The sequence below is a fragment of the Dioscorea cayenensis genome, chromosome 3, assembly GCF_009730915.1.
Source record: "Dioscorea cayenensis subsp. rotundata cultivar TDr96_F1 chromosome 3, TDr96_F1_v2_PseudoChromosome.rev07_lg8_w22 25.fasta, whole genome shotgun sequence".
NCBI lineage: Eukaryota > Viridiplantae > Streptophyta > Magnoliopsida > Dioscoreales > Dioscoreaceae > Dioscorea > Dioscorea cayenensis.
In genome coordinates this window covers 332,529-349,304 of record NC_052473.1, presented here as the reverse complement: position 1 = coordinate 349,304, position 16,776 = coordinate 332,529, and the positions used below count along the sequence as shown (strand labels likewise).

Genomic DNA, 16,776 nt, shown 5'->3' with positions numbered 1-16,776 from the left:
ACAAATAGTAACAATAACTTGCATTACTGTATTAGATTCTCAAACGGGTGGGTGGTGTGAGTTGATTTTATAAATTTTTTTATATGCTACTCTAAATCTAACAGTGTTTATCATGAACATTCGTTGATGATGTGCTATATATATATAACTATAATTTTGGTTGTTTTCCACTAAAAAAATCATGCTTGGAAGTTTGGGCCCAATAATTTTATAGTATTAGTATTTTCATCCAAATATGCAGCAATAATAATATTGTTATTTCGAAATATCATGCTTGGAAGTTTGGGCCTAATCTTTTTAGCCCATAAGTGTGCGATGGGCTTACAATAAAAAGTATAATCACTTTGTCATTTGTTTCCTTAGTTGAGATATTGCCTAATAAACTCAAAGACAATAATGAAAAAAAATATTAACTATATTTAATTATACAAGGTCACGGAACCTTATTATAGAATATTAAAACCAAACAAATTACATCAACAGTAATTGATCCAAATGAAAGAAGTTTAAGTCATTTGAACAAATAGTTTTAAATTTAAATTATTGAACATTGAAAAAAATTATTAAAAAAAGTTTTTATTTTTCTCTGCAGGGCTTCCAGTATTTTAGTCTAAAAAACGATAGATCAAAAACTATAATAATAAAAAAAATAAAGTTAAAAAATTTGATAATTTTAAGCTTATTAATAAATATGACTTACCATATCAAAGAAAACCAACCCAATCCAAATACACATAAGTATGGAAAAATTTTAGATTTTAGTTACACACATAAATTTTTTTAAAAGAACATATTTTATGACAAATAACTAGAAAAACTAAAATTCAATTTATACACAATAAATTTAAAACACCAAGAAAAGAAAAAGGAAAGCAAAACTATAGCTACAATATGACACTAAATATTCTAATTATAAATTTCATATATTTTTAGCGACCACTAAATTTAATACTATAAATAAATAAATAAAAGAATAAATTTATGCAAAATAAACCTAAATAAATCTATATTTCCAAATTAGCCCTTCGCGAAAGGAGGGCTTAAATCATTTGTTACTTCAAAGGCGCCGCCCCTTCCTCTCATTCTCCTCCTTCGCCTCTCCCTCCGCGCGTTCGTCTCTGCTCTTAGGTTCGCTTCTAATCCTCTTCTATTGCGTTTTTGATCCATGAAGTTTCCATTTTTGCATCAGTACAACTTGTTGTTTCATCAAAGTTTTGATTTTTTAGCATTGACTGCCACTTGAAATTTGCTGGTATGTTTACTGCTTCAACGGCCTATCAATGGTTCAAGGGATGCATCTTTCAATGCTTTTGGTTGTCCAGAACGTGGTTTTGAGATTGTTTCATTTTTGCTCTATTGTTCTTGTGTCATTTTGACGGTGGACTTGTATTATTTTGTTTCTCTCTGATTGAGTTATGGTGGATTACTTCTCTATATTTTTGAATTTTAGCATGCTTTTATGTAGAGTTCATCGTGGTGAATCAAAGTAGTATTTGTTTTTATTTGTTCTCACAAATCTTTTTTTGAGCTTGTTTCCAAATATGTAATAAGTGTCAATGGAATGCTTTTTAAGAATTTCTTTTGCTTCTTTTGTTTTCATCCTTTTTGTCGTCCAATGTGATTTATAGCTTGCGTCATGGATTCATCCTTTTGATATCAGTAATGCTTTTTGTCCTTGATGCAAGAAGTTGGAATAGACAAGTTTTTTGGGTTTTTGCATATTATATGAAAGAAAGTATCATTGGGAGAGGTTTTAAGCATAAAATAGCATGCTTAATATTCACACGGACTTCCTCCTGATAACCATCTGAAGGAGTGTTGTTGAGAATTGTGTCTCTTATTTTATTTTCTTACCTCTTCTTTTCATCATATTTACATTCAGGAAGATAATTTGCTGATTTGTGTGTTTAGTAATTGAAAGGATGGCGGGGAAATCAAAGGCAAAGAACAAGGGAAGGGGATCAAGCTCAAATGCTGCGGAATCTTTGGATTCAAATTCAAAGACAGTAGCCTCGTCATTAGCTGCAAAAAGCAGCGGTGGTGATGCCTCGGAATCTCTTTCCAATGGCACAGAGGGCCATCAATCTTCTACGGTTGATGAGGCAATGGATAGCAAGGCAGAGGCAGCAAATTCTTCGACTGCCACATCCAAGCCAGCTGAAGGTGAGTTTTCTCTGCGATTATGTTTTGTTAATATTGTTTTTATCTTCTTGTGCTCTTTCTATCTATAGTTAGATACCCATTTCTGGAAATTCTAAACTAGCTCTATAATACTGCACAGAAGCCTGGGAAGTTTTACATTGCAAATGACAGGTTGTTTATGTAGGGATCAAAAAGATAATGGAGTAATGGAGTGACACTAATAATCTTTAATTGGAAGATCACGAATGATGAGGTTTGGCCGATGATCTATGATCCTTTGGTCTACGAGTCACTTAACATGGTTGTGCTATCTAGAGTTCTGAGTTCTCTCCAGTTTGATCATCCACCTTTCAACAACTTGTTTAACCTGTGTATGATTGAAGAATGTTCCTTTAGCTGGTAATTCCCCCAAAAGACTGAGATTAGCCTAATGACACTGATGCTTTATGATATAGAGAGTTTCATAATTCTTTGCTGACTTGCAAATACAGATACAAGGTAATTAATTTTGTTCTGTCCTTAGTTTTGGATTGATTGACGAACTATCTGTCCCTCCAACCCCACCCCACCCCACCCTACCCCAAATAAAAAAAATAAAAAAAGCAATGAAAAGGAATATGCAAGCACAAGTCTTCCATTCTGTTTATTGTCACTTTGATTCAACTGCCAAATAAGACATAACTGGGTTTGTGGATGAGATGCAATCTGGTTGGTGTGTGTCAGTATGCATAAACCTTTCAAGTATCAATTTGGTGAAATGCATAGATATATGCAAGTTGATGGATTCAAATATTGTATCCCCTCATCAGGTATGTTTTAGCCTCATATTGTGGGATGATCATCAATTTTTCATCTGCTTTTGCGTAGATACTTTGCAGTTTCTGTTTATGTGGCTTCTAGATGTATGCTTAGCTTGGGTCTCCTGCTCTATTCTCTCAATAGCCTTGCATCACTGTCTGCTTTCATTCTTTATTGATCCCTTATCTGCTGTTGCGATTCTGCCCAATATCTAGTTTTTCCTTTCTCTTGAAAGTTCTTTTATATTTTTTTCATTTCAGCAGGTGAGGTTCAGCTCTATCCAATTTCTGTCAAGACACAGGCTGGGGGAAAATTAGAGCTACAGGTGAATTTCAGTATATGTATTGATTTGATCTTATTGGTATACCTTCCTTTTTGCTTGTTCCAAGTTGATCCTGCTATCCACACTCATAATCTGATTTATTTATTTTAGTGTTTACATTGCATTCTCCATCTTGGGGTAATTTAGCAATTTTATGTTATTTTAATTTTGGAATTTTTGGCTTCCCTAAACCGCTAATAATAAGATTTTAATGCTGATTTTGCTCTTATAAGCACAGTTAAGCCCAGCAGATTCTGTGATGGATATTAGGCAGTTCCTCCTTGATGCACCAGAGACTTGTTTCTTCACTTGCTATGATCTTGTTTTGCACACAAAAGATGGTTCAAGTCACCATCTGGGAGATTACAATGAAATATCCGAAGTTGTCGATATCACTCATGGTGGTTGTTCATTAGAGATGGTTGGTGGTAAGTACAACCTGTTCATATTCCTGACGTGATATCTTAGTTTTCCTCCATGAGGAAAAATTACAGGAGCATGTCTTCTGCAGCATTGTATGACGAAAGATCCATAAGGTCTCATGTTCACCGTGCTCGTGAATTGCTTTCTCTTTCAACTCTTCACACCTCTACATCAACATTGCTAGCATTGCAGTCTGAGAATACAAAGCAAAAAAGTGCAGGTCATGTATTTGTATTCTTGCTTGTGCCTCTTACTCTCAATATTCCTGTATATAATTTTTATTTTATTTTATTTTATTTATTATTTATTTATTTATTTATTTATTTATTTTTGACAATTGGTTTAACTAACATACAGATACTGCGAAAGCAGAAATTCCAGAGCTCGATGGTTTAGGATTTATGGAGGATGTCACTGGTTCCCTTGGCAATTTAACTGTGCCATCAACCAAAAAGATCGACTGTTTAGAGAGTCTTATATTTTCTTCATTCAATCCACCTCCTAGTTATAGGAGGTATTCATTACTTCTATCACTTTCTTCCTTTACATTTCCATGCAGACGTATTTTTGTTGTTTTCTCTAATGTCTGGTGACATTTCTATTGTTACCAGTCATATCCCTGTATTTTTTAATTAGTTTGATCAGTAATTTTCTGTTCATCTATTTACTCCTTTGCATGGTTCCTTCCTTGTGTTTCAACAATGACCTGCACTTTGCTAAGACTGAAATGATGATACAATGCTATCCTCTTATTTCGATCATACTGAATTGTTATAATATAACATTTTGAGAGGAAATGCCATCTGAATAGGTTTACGAATGTCTCGTTTTACCTCTTTATGAGGCCATATCTATAATTGTGTATTGTATACTGAAGATCCACTCATGCTTGGCTATTGAATAGTTATTAGATTGTGAGAACTTTTCTCTCTCATTGGTGTGGTGATCAAGCAAGGGCTAGGTATGAGCTATATTGACTTAGTTTTATCTGCTATCTTCTTCAGGCTAGTTGGCGATTTGATTTATTTGGATGTTGTGACACTCGAAGGAAACAAGTTTTGCATCACTGGAACTACAAAAGCTTTTTATGTGAACTCTAGCACAAGGGAATATATTGGACTCAAGACCAGCAAAATCTAACCATGAGGCTAGCACCCTTATTGGTTTACTACAAAAGCTCAGCCCTAAGTTTAAAAAAGGTATCTTGAAGTATGAGGAATGCCAGACTATTGCAGATATCTCGGATATAACTTAATTAATTTATTGTTTTGAAGGTTTTCATGAAATTTTGAACTATAAAGCTTCTGCGCACCCATTCGAAAATGTCCAATCTTTGTTACCAACAAACTCATGGCTGGGAGCCCATCCGATTCCTGGTAAATGAAAACTTGGATTCTTCTTATTTAACTGTCTAAAAACTTTCTTGTGTCACATGATGTGTTGTGCTTTTTGAAGTTTTAGTGTTGATTATCCATTTGAGATTTTTATCTTCTGTTCTATGTTTGTCTTCTTCATGAATCATATTTTCTTGGGACTTTTATAAAAACCATAGATATGCTCCTTGCCTTCATTGTTTGTTGATTGATGACACCATAACTTTGATCTTCTCTGTAGTTATTCGGTCTCTACCTTACCCAAGGTGAAGTGAGATCAATGTTTTGGTGAATTTTTTCTAAATAATATAATTGGGAAACCCTTTGTCTGATTTAAATCCTTAGGAAAAGGTTTTGAGTCACTGATATTGCTTCTGCGAAGTCAAATGTCACCGAAATGGTTACTGCCTGGTCTAATGGTTCACATATGAAGAGGCATTGATGTTGAGAGTGCGAAAAAGCAGTAGAAGAAATTTATTTCCCATCATTTTACTTATTTTTGGTAATCTTGCAGAATCCAACAATCTAGGGAGGTACTCTTTGATTGTGCCAGACAATTTAGGTATATTTGAACCAAGTATTATTTTGCAACCATTAACCTTCTGATAATCATGCATGGACTGTTGACATAAGAATTTAATTTTTTCTATAGAAGGCCATTGGATTTTTCAAAGCCAAAACCTCTAGTCATATACAGGCGTAAAGCATTTGTATCAAATCCAAATGCCTGAGGTTTTTTTTCTCAAACATGTGCTGATGGTTTAAAATTTTAAATATACTTGGTAATGTGCAACTGCATCATAGATTCTATGAACAATTATTTGGTCTACTTATATGGTAGTACATGCATTTCTCACTTTCTGCCCATATGTTCACCTTCATGATTTCAACATTTGTAGATCATAAACGGGATGCATCTAGAGCAGAGGATGCAGTTACTCTTTCATTTGGTGCTGATCTGATTGGTATGCAGAGAGACTGGAATGAGGAGCTACAGGCCTGTCGGGAGTTTCCTCATCAGACACTCCATGAGAGGTGCAGTATCATTCAATTGATGCTTTTGCATATTACTTCTATTCTGCAAAAATTAGAATCAGTTTCCATATTATCATATTCTACCATATTCATGCTTCATTGTAATTACATGAGGTGCAAACTTATTTTTTGCATTGTCTGCAACAACAATCTTGTTTCAGGATCTTGCGTAACCGGGCCCTTTATAAAGTGAGCTGTGATTTTGTGGATGCTGCAACTAATGGTGCAATCGGAGTCATAAATAGATGCATACCCCCTCTTAATCCCACTGATCCTGAGTATTTACATATGTGCGTAACCTGGAACTGCTATTTGTTTAGCAACTTTCATTTTCTCTTGCAATTTTGGCTTTCTATGGAGTTTTTTATTTTTAACTTTGTTATTTAACTGTTTGGCATTGTCTTCACAATATATCTTCTCCCTAAGAAACTATGTTTCATGATGATATATGAGCAATTGTTCATTGCACACATTAATGATACTATTCTGCAATGATGTTCTTCAACAACTCGCATTGCTGTGATGTCTTTGTTTCTTGAGAAGTATGCCACTTATTATCTGTGTTTCTTAGCATATGCTTCTTAGGTTCTGAAATTACAAGTGTATCAATATCTTGATGCTATATGTTTTATCTAGTTAGGTCCCTAGTGACATTAACAAAGTAAATTACTGTTCCATTTCTGGCTATTGACTTTTCAAATGTTTCATCTTGTGTAGGTATGCACACAATAATATATTCTTCAGTTTTGCTGTGGATGCTGAGCTTAGACACGTATCAAATGATCATAAATCAAGTGTAAAAAATCAAAAGTTGACCATGCTTCTGAGCACTGTGAGCATTATAAATCTTCTTCATCACTTAAGTCTTCTAGAGATGCATCCTGTGGGACAAATGGTAACCATTGTAAATGTTCAGCTGAGAGCTCAAAGACAGAAGTTCAAGGTGCTGCTTCTGATGTATGTGCTGAGGCACTGATAGCTGACTGTGAGCAGGCTACGTATGCTTCTTCAAATAACGATTTGAAAGGAACCAAAGCTTTCCAAGAAGCTGATGTTACTGGTCTGTACAATCTTGCTATGGCAATAATTGATTACAGAGGTTATAGGGTAGTTGCACAGGTGTGTACTATCTTTCCAATATTCGATTTTGAGGATCAGCTTATCGACTTTTTAAGTATAATATGTAGCTGAATTTTAATGGTGGAGATATATTTGAAAAATGAAAAATTTTTATTGCTCAGTCACTTGTAGGCTTTTGCACAATGCAACATATTGTAGAATATTGCTGGCACCTGTGGGAATAAGAAACATTGATTATGTTGTTGATGGACATTGATCTGTGGATTTGCATGTTTTCTGCATTTATATATTTTACATTTTCTTCCTGCATGCTTCTCAGAAAAGCTTTATTTATTTATTTATTTATTTATTATTTATTTATTTTTTATAGTTGCATATGCTGCAGTTTGTTTTATGTATTAACCTCCTTTCACTTTGCAGAGCATCATACCTGGTATTCTTCAAGGCAAATCAGATTCCCTACTATATGGTTCTATGGACAACGGGAAGACGATTTGTTGGAATGAGTCTTTTCATTCCAAGGTTAGTTCTTTAGTACAGTCACTTTCCTTGGTTTAGTCTTCTTCTTGAATTCACCTGATTTAGATCTAAACACCATCAATAGTTTCTTGCTGTGGATTTCATTCTCTAAATGACCAGTAGGTAACTCTAATTTCAACATTTTTATTAGATATTGAACATGTCAGCAGAATCTCCTCTTTTCACTGAGTGTTGGTACAATCATCAGCAGATGATATGCTCATGACTGTGGAGTTCATTTACAAGTCCTATTAAATATAGCATTTTCGACATGTGCTGATCATCTGTTTCTTTAGGGAAGCCTTTGACACGGATTCTCTATGCATTTCATACTTGTAAGTGTTAAGGCATATTCCAACCTACAATAGACTGTTGCCAGTTGTCGAAGATGAGAGACATGACACTTAAAAATATTTTTCAAGTTTGTGACATTGAATTTTAATATTTTGCTAATATGAAATATATCATATTTACTGTCCCAAAATTTTCTTTTTTTTTTTAAATGTTTTTTTTTTCCAGATCTGCTTTTATGTAATGTCTTATGTCTTCCATTTGATACCACAATGTTTTATTTTCTACTTTTAGGTGCTGGAGGCGGCAAAACACCTCCATTTAAAGGAGCATACAGTATTGGATGGCTCTGGTAATGCCTTCAAATTAGCTGCCCCAGTTGAGTGCAAGGGAATTGTTGGTAGTGATGACAGGTAATTAAATTATATATTTATACTAGTTTTCATAGCATTTAAACTTACCAATATTCTGCTTCTGTCGCATATCAGACCAGTGCTTCTTTTAAACCCTGTTCATTTTGAACCTTTTGTACTGAAACTTATACAATTTAATGATAAAGTTTGAGATGAGTATTTATTACTAGCGTGACTGATGACCTTCTTTTGGTTCACATGTATTTCTTATCCATCATTAGACATTATCTACTGGACTTGATGAGGGTGACTCCTCGGGATGCCAATTATCCTGGATCAGAGTCCCGCTTTTGTATCTTGAGGCCTGAACTCATTGCTTCCTTTTACCAGGTAAGCCAGCCCCATAATACCACGCATAACATTTTCCATATTGATTCCCAGTACTTCATTCCTACTTTTGACTTGGTCTTCTGCTTAAGGCTGAAGCTGCAGAGAGGTCCAGCTCTAAATCCGAAACTGGAGATGCAGTAACAGTAACCAAAGAAACTGATTCACAAAATGGCAGTGCAGAGGTGAGTTGTCTGAGTTTGGAAAAAGTTCTATTTTCCTAACGATGAGTTATAATCTTCTCTGATGAAACTTTTTGGTGATTGTTTGATGTTTCTGACATCTACCTTAGATAAATAAGAGTATTCTAAATTGAGTGTTGCAACTGCACTCAATTATTTTTCTTCTTTTCATCTTGCCCTTCAAAATTCTTATACTGAACACTTTACTGGCTATGCAAACCATACTAACTATAATCAAAATTATTCACAAGAAATGCCTATACACTCCATATAATTACCGATGCGATATTGATGTTTTGACAACCTTCACCATTTCTTCTTCAGTCTGCGCCCAATGAAGAGGACAAGAAGCCAGATGTGGAGGAAGCTTCTACTGCAGCTGATAGTTCACCATCTGAAGTAATGCTTCTGAATCCCAATGTCTTGACTGAGTTCAAATTGGGAGGCAGTGAAGAGGTATTCCTATACAGTAATTTAACTGTGTCTGTGTGTCTGTGTGTGTGCAATTCTTTATTTGGTGTTATTATTTTGGTCTGTATTTCCTGTCTAATTTTTTTCTTGCTATCGATCAATAGGAGATCACTGCAGATGAAGAGATGGTGAAGAAGGCTGGTTCATATCTCATGAATGTTGTTCTCCCAAAGTTTGTTCAAGACCTTTGTGCCCTTGAGGTCTCGCCCATGGATGGTCAAACATTGACTGATGCACTCCATTCTCATGGGATAAATATTCGCTATCTTGGAAAGGTAGTGGATTGCTTCATGATTTGGAATTTCATGCCCATATGTCACTCTTATGTTGTCAATTATTCTCATTTTGTTACGCAGGTTGCTGAAATGACCAAGCATCTGCCTCATCTAAGAGATATATGTACAAATGAGATTATTGTTAGGTCTTCCAAACATATTCTCAAGGTGACTTTCTCAAACCATTGTTTGGAATTCACGACCTTATTTTTCGTAGTTTCTTCATGTAAGGCCATTTTGGTTTTCGAGGATCATGTTATGTAAGGATCTGCGATTATAATTGTGATGTCTACCTTCTTTTGCAAATGGAGCCATTCCTGATTGACATGGCAAGCATATACTTTTTTTATGCAGGATTTACTGATGGAATCCCTGGACCATGATCTTGGGCAAACCATCTCACACTTCCTTAACTGTTTTATTGGAAATGTTCTACCAAAAGGAGGAAATGCAAGTGCAACTAAAGCACAGTTGGCTAATGAACATAAGGTATATTTTGTCTCTTGGCTCTCTCTTTTATCATTTAATTTAGCTATTTTCTGAGATAGCACTGTTACTCATTTCTTAATTGAATTTGTATGACTTCTCCAAACAAATACATGTCATTAGTTTCTGTTAGATTTTTATATTTTGGTACTAGTGGGCCCTATATGGGCTTAGGGGTTTTACACCAAAAAGTCTTAAGACTTAGTGGCTTAACCTCTATACCTATATATAAATCCATTACACTTCTATTACACAACCGACGCTAGATCTATATTTCCAACATCCTCCCTAAGTTCAACTCGGTCGAACTTTGCTCGACTCTGTACACCATAAGTCCTGCTTTATCGGGACTAGTACACTACTTTGTGTCTCGTAGGTCCCTACACACACTGGAGTTAGTACACCACTGTGTAAATATATATTGGGCTCCACTATATTGCTCTGATACCATGTTAGATTTTTATATTTTGGTACTAGTGGTCCCTATATGGGCTTAGGGGTTTTACACCAAGAAGTCTCAAGACTTAGTGGCTCAACCTCTATACCTATATATAAACCCATTACACTTCTATTACACAATCGATGTGGTACTATTTCCAGCAGTTTCTTGTTGACATTTTGAGAAAAACTAAGTCTGTGAGTTGATGTGTATTATTATCTTGAAGAGGTCATTATGTGTATAGCTTCAACACAATCTCTGAAGCAGAATCATCTTTTGCTTCCCATTGGTGAAAGAAGAAGGCTAATGAAAGTTTACCTTCTTTGATAAGATTGAAGTCCGGTATAGATCGCTGCTCAGCATGGCCCATTCGTTTTTTATTACTTTCATGGGAAAAGCTCTGTTTCTTGTTGATTACTTAGGATTTTACTTGACCTGTGTGCCTCACTAATAATTTTCATTCCTAATTGATCATGTTCTGAAATCTGCTGCTTTTCAATATTTTATTTTATTTTTCCATGAAGTATGTCTTGTTGGTTGTTCACTCTCCATTCTACCTGTATCTAATTTCCCCAGGCACAACAAAAGCTCTCAATCTCAAAACAAAACTGCCAAGGGGCAAATTAAGTGGGGGGATGGAGCATCTGCAAATGGTCAATCAGCTTATATGCTTTTGACATCTGAAAAGCTATGGTCTTACATTCAGGGATTTGCACAATTTAAGTATCAGGTATTCTCCATTTTGTTTGGAGAGACAACCCAAATCCATTAGTCTGTTTTGATTCACTTGTTTCTGTGGAATTGTTTTTCTTTGTTTGCAGTTTGAGTTGTCTGATGAAGCAAGGTTGGGTGTAAAAAAAATTACTGTTGTCAGGAACTTGTGCCAAAAGGTGGATTTCCATCAAACTTTTGATTGTTTCCTCGACATATAAGGCATATAGGAAATTCATCACCATGGACTGTTTGTGTTCTTTTTCTGGATGTGATTTGTAACAGGTTGGAATTAAAATTGCAGCACGCAAGTATGATCTTGAAGCTGCAGCACCCTTTCAGATCTCTGATATATTAGATCTCCAGCCAGTTGTAAAGCATTCTGTTCCAGTCTGTTCAGAAGCAAGAGATCTCATGGATACAGGAAAAGCTCGATTGGCTGAAGTATGTGTTACAAACTATTTTGACTGAACTGTATCTTGGTATTTGTATTTGGAAAAACCAAAAGAAGTTTCTATTTAAGCTTAACATGGTGCTCTCTGTATGTTAGGGAATGTTAAGTGAAGCATATGTTCTATTCTCTGAAGCCTTTGCACTACTCCAACAAGTAAATTTCGGATGCATCACATCCATTTATTTAGATCTTTGGTTTATGATTTTTTTCCTGTGTTAATGAGCAAAGAATTGCAGGTTACTGGACCCATGCATCGAGAAGTCGCTAGTTGTTGTAGGTAAGCTTCATGTCACTGTTTTCATTTGAACTATGGATTTCTTGTAAGATTGGCAAATTGCATTAGCAACATAAATTTCTTAATTCTCAGATATCTTGCTATGGTTCTCTATCATGCGGGTGACATTGCTGGGGCCATCATGCAACAGCACAAAGAGCTAATCATAAACGAACGCTGTCTCGGTCTTGACCACCCTGACACTGCACACAGGTAATAACTTAGCCTTCAATTTTTCTCTTGCATCAATCTCCATTCAAATATAATTTCCACTCTTGACTAGGTTACATGCTATTTTTTATTTGTCAGCTATGGAAACATGGCTCTATTTTATCATGGCCTCAATCAAACAGAATTAGCGCTGCGGCACATGTCTCGCACATTACTATTACTTAGTCTATCGTCCGGACCTGATCATCCTGATGTTGCAGCGACTTTTATAAACGTTGCTATGATGTACCAGGATATCGGGAAAATGGATACTGCACTCAGGTACTTGCAAGAAGCACTGAAAAAGAACGAACGGCTTCTTGGCTCAGAGCATATTCAAACTGCAGTTTGCTATCATGCTCTTGCAATTGCATTCAACTGTATGCGTGCCTACAAACTCTCTCTCCAGGCATGAGTCTGCTTCTTGGAAGGTTTAATTACATACTTTGAATATGTTCATTCTGAGGTGCTGGATGAATTTTCTCCTTGACAGAATGAAAAGAAAACTTACGATATACTTGTTAAGCAACTTGGAGAAGAGGATTCAAGGACTCGTGACTCAGAAAACTGGATAAAGACATTTCAACTCCGAGAGCAGCAGGTAAATGTTTCTTTTGTTTTTTTAATCGTTAATGAATTATTTATGATAACTAGCTTAAGTATTTGTTTGTCCTCTACAGTATATGTTATACTTTGATAAAGAGATCTTCTGTATGTATTTTTTTTCTCGGTGTGGCAGGCAAATGTCCAGAAGCAGAAAGGGCAGGCGGTGAATGCAGCTTCTGCTCAAGAAGCCGTAGATTTCTTGAGGGTATGTTCAAATTATATGTTGTAACTTGTAACTGAAGTTTTCCTGAATCTTATCGGCTTTTATCTTGTCCTCTTGCCAATGTTAAGATTTGAATAGGGCTTTGAGAAATTTGATTGACATTCTGGTATTCACATCCTTTTGTTTTATAGGCTCATCCCGAGCTTGTACAGGCATTCCAGGCTGCGTCTCTGGGTTCTGGAAAAGCCAACAGGTCATCAGTCAACCGATCCATTAATTCATCTATGATCAACGAGGCTCTTCCCCGTGGAAGGGGAGTCGATGAACGGGCAGCTAGAGCTGCAGCACAAGTACGAAAGAAAGCAGCAGCAAGAGGCCACCAAATGCGCCCCAACGCTGTTCCTACCCAAGCTTTGCCACAACTTGCACATCTGCTCAACATTATCAACCCAGGAGCGAGCACAACCCAAGCTCAACCGAACGAACATGACAAGGAACCTAGTATGGGATCGGGATCAGGATCTACATCAAATGGTACTGCGCCGACAAATGAATCTGTCGATAGTGCACCTGTAGGTTTAGGGACTGGCTTGGCATCACTGGACTCTAAGAAGCAGAAACTGAAAACCAAAGGCTAACACCTAAAAGCAATTGAATAATAAAGCCTGCAGTTTTGATCACAAGAACCGTCTTGCGGTTATACCGGTAGATGTCATCGAAGAATTAGTAGATGACAAGGAAGTGAAGGGCTTCTGAGACAGTGAAGATACATTCTTGATGAATTTGACTTAGAAGGTTGAATTTAAGTAGGATTTTCTATACACATTAACATGCCATTCGAGTGTTCATTTGCCGGCTGCTGCTCTTATTTTCTTCGAAACTAAGAAAGGCCAAAGTTTGTAAAACAAGATTGATGTGAAGCTATTTTAGAAGATGTTAAAATAAGGGCATTTATTGGTATCTGGTTCATGGTTCTCGTTTCTCCTAAAGCATTCAAGTCTATAGCCTAACATACTCATTAATTCTAAATAACAAAGCAAAAACGGGGACAGAAATACAAGGGTATAATAAAGAATCCAGATATTGAGGGATAACATTCTGTCTCAGATTACAATGAAATACCAACCAAAGCATGTTCAAATTCAACATGGTAAAAGCTCAAAACTGACAAAGAAGAAAATCTAGAGGCCAAAACACAAGGTGGAGGAAATAGATAAAGAGAAAGGATTCGCCAAGTGGCTAGGTTTAGAAAACAAGTTCATGAGGCTTCATTCCAGATCTTAGGCTAAACCGAGCACCGAGATAGGCCTTCAAATCAGGGACTGCTTCAATGGCCTTTATCAATTGGGCATCCACGGCCTTCTGGTCATCTTTCTTCTCTTGTGGAAGTGCCTTCTTTTCCTAATAACATAAGGTGGGAAAACAAGAACAGAGAATGAGACATCCATTGCCATTAAATACAAATACAAACACAGACCCTGGTTGGAGGACAAGGATGAATGTACCTCTTTCTCGGTTTCAAAGAACTCCCCTTCAGTTTTCTTTTTCTTCTTCTTAGCTTCCTTTTTGAAATACTTATCATCATACTTGTCAACATTCACACCAGAAATATCAATCTTGGTTGATGTCCCAATGACATAAGATTGGTTAACCCGTCTAAGTGGTACACCATTGACCTTGAAGGGCCCTGTAAAGACAAGGGTAATTAGATAACCAAATAAAATACCAGAGCTCCGCGGAAAACATAGAGCAACCAAGTCAAAGACACTAGCACCAACATATATCAGAGAATTTTCAAGGAATGACATGGGAACGATAGAGATGTATTCAAATGAACCCCAGGATAAACAGATTTAAGACTGGGCAGAATGCACACATCCTTCCAACTATAAATGAAAGGTTGTTATTGGGTGGAGAATAAAAACAATTAAAAAATGCAGATAATGAGCAACAGCCAACAGGACACAGTTAATGTGTAATTATTTATCAACCATAACCACAAGTAACTGACCAGTAACAGATTTATTTTTCAATCAGGAGTAAATACGTGAAACATAAGACGCCAATTTCCCTTCCATGCACATATTACTCACAAACTCATAGTTCTCTATTCCAATGAGATTGTGATTTAAGTCCTTTAATCAAAGACTTTCGGAAACTAATGGGGTTATCTTACACAATTCAAATATACACAAGCAATATTTAAACATGACCATCATGTGCTTAATTTAGTAATGAATGAAATATTGAGTAAACAGAAAGTGAATAGATTTGGCACCACCATTCTTAAGAAGATTATGTGGATAAAATAGTTTGAAACACAGGATCTTATAAACCTATATCTGATGATGCAGATGAATTCCAAAGTTCATTCTGACCAGAAAGAAAGTTAAAGCGATATTTAAACAAAAAAAGAAACGAGAAAATAAACCAAGACAGCCAACTTCAAGATGCTCTTGCGCATCTTCAGATGGTAGATACATTACAGACTAAGCATAAAACCTTTCCCATCCTATAAAGATTGATAGAAGCATGCACATATATGAATCTAACATTATCAAACACGGATGATTCCATTAATTTATCACTAAGATTCTTAGGCTACACAAAACAAGACCATACATGCACCTAAAGTTCCCTATGACATCACAAAACTAAAATAAACCATACAAGTAATTCAGGATGTAAAAACTAAAAAGATCATTCTTTTCTATCAAAACTACAATTTTTTTTATTGAAAATAAAAGCCAAGCCTTTTTAACTGAAATGTACAAATCCAAAGAACAAACAACGAACTTCAAAGCATAAAATAAAGCTCACCGGTAACCAAAAGCAATCCCGAAGGAAGCTGCTTCAGAAAAACAACCCTCTTTCCCATGAACCTCCCAACCAGAAGAATCAACACTGTGCCCGGAGTAATGCTTGCCCTGAAAAAAAACAAAACATCATAAACATCGAATCAAAACTAAAACAGAAACAAGAGATGTCAAGATCGAAAGAGAACAATGACCTCAGCTTGGTAGGCTTGGGCTTGCGGCGATTGGCAATAGGCTTCTTAACATCATCAGCAGGGTAGAATTTGGGGGCCTTCTCAGCGGGCTTCTCCGGCGTCGCCGCTGCAGCGTGCTTGGGGAAAGCGCCACCATTCTTGGCCTTGATCGCCCAGATACCACGCTTATGGTACATCCTTGACTTGGAGAACTTCCCGATCCCACGGATGAGGTCGGGGTTCCGGCTAACCGTCCTCGGCTTGTTCTCCTTCGGTGCCATCTCCACCGATCGAAACCCTAGAAACCCTGAAAACCCTAGAACTGGAGGCGCGGCAACAAGCTGGAGAATCAACCCTACAAACGAGTTTTTATTGTTGTGGCTTTTTTTCAAAGACACCCCTGATTATGTAAATATTAGGATTTGAAACTTCTTTGGCCAAAATATCTCAAACACCCCTAAACTTTGTTTTAATTGCATGGCATCTTAAAATTTATATTATCACATACAAACTTGTGCCACTGATCCTGATAATCCTGTAATATACATGTGTATATAAATTAATTAATAATATTAACATTAAAAATTATTATTAAACCAAACTGACTGTATAATTTAACAATTTTTTGTAATACATATTTGTTTTCATGATTTAAAAATAAAAAACCACATTTTTTTAAAAATTTTGTTTAACTTAAAATAAAATAAAATACAATATATAATAAAATATCTATCATACAATCGGAATAATTTATATCATATACTAAGCTCAAAATTAACTCGATTACGTAAGA

General features: G+C 36.0%; 1 protein-coding gene and 1 pseudogene across 1 annotated transcript; one reads left to right on the top strand and one right to left on the bottom strand.

The window, feature by feature from the left end:
* Positions 1 to 1,045: 1,045 nt before the first annotated feature.
* Positions 1,046 to 13,954, top strand: LOC120284008 (annotated as a pseudogene).
* A 105-nt stretch (positions 13,955 to 14,059) lies between these two features.
* On the bottom strand, positions 14,060 to 16,343 carry LOC120284000 (60S ribosomal protein L6-like). The gene is made up of 4 exons (XM_039290831.1): positions 16,005 to 16,343; positions 15,815 to 15,921; positions 14,500 to 14,681; positions 14,060 to 14,395 (listed from the first exon to the last, which is right to left on the bottom strand). Exons 1-4 carry the CDS (start codon positions 16,262 to 16,264, stop codon positions 14,240 to 14,242), a joined length of 705 nt encoding a protein of 234 aa, XP_039146765.1. The 5' UTR covers positions 16,265 to 16,343; the 3' UTR covers positions 14,060 to 14,239.
* Between the last annotated feature and the right edge of the window lie 433 nt (positions 16,344 to 16,776).

What these genes read in the sequence shown, in the direction of transcription:
- LOC120284000 (XM_039290831.1), bottom strand. Translation starts at nt 16,264, where the DNA reads ATGGCACCGAAGGAGAACAAGCCGAGGACGGTTAGCCGGAACCCCGAC. An exon ending in GGGATTGCTTTTGGTTACCG is followed by an intron (nt 14,682 to 15,814) that starts GTGAGCTTTATT and finishes TTGTCTTTACAG; the next exon opens with GGCCCTTCAAGGTCAATGGT. An exon ending in TCTTTGAAACCGAGAAAGAG is followed by an intron (nt 14,396 to 14,499) that starts GTACATTCATCC and finishes TTATGTTATTAG; the next exon opens with GAAAAGAAGGCACTTCCACA.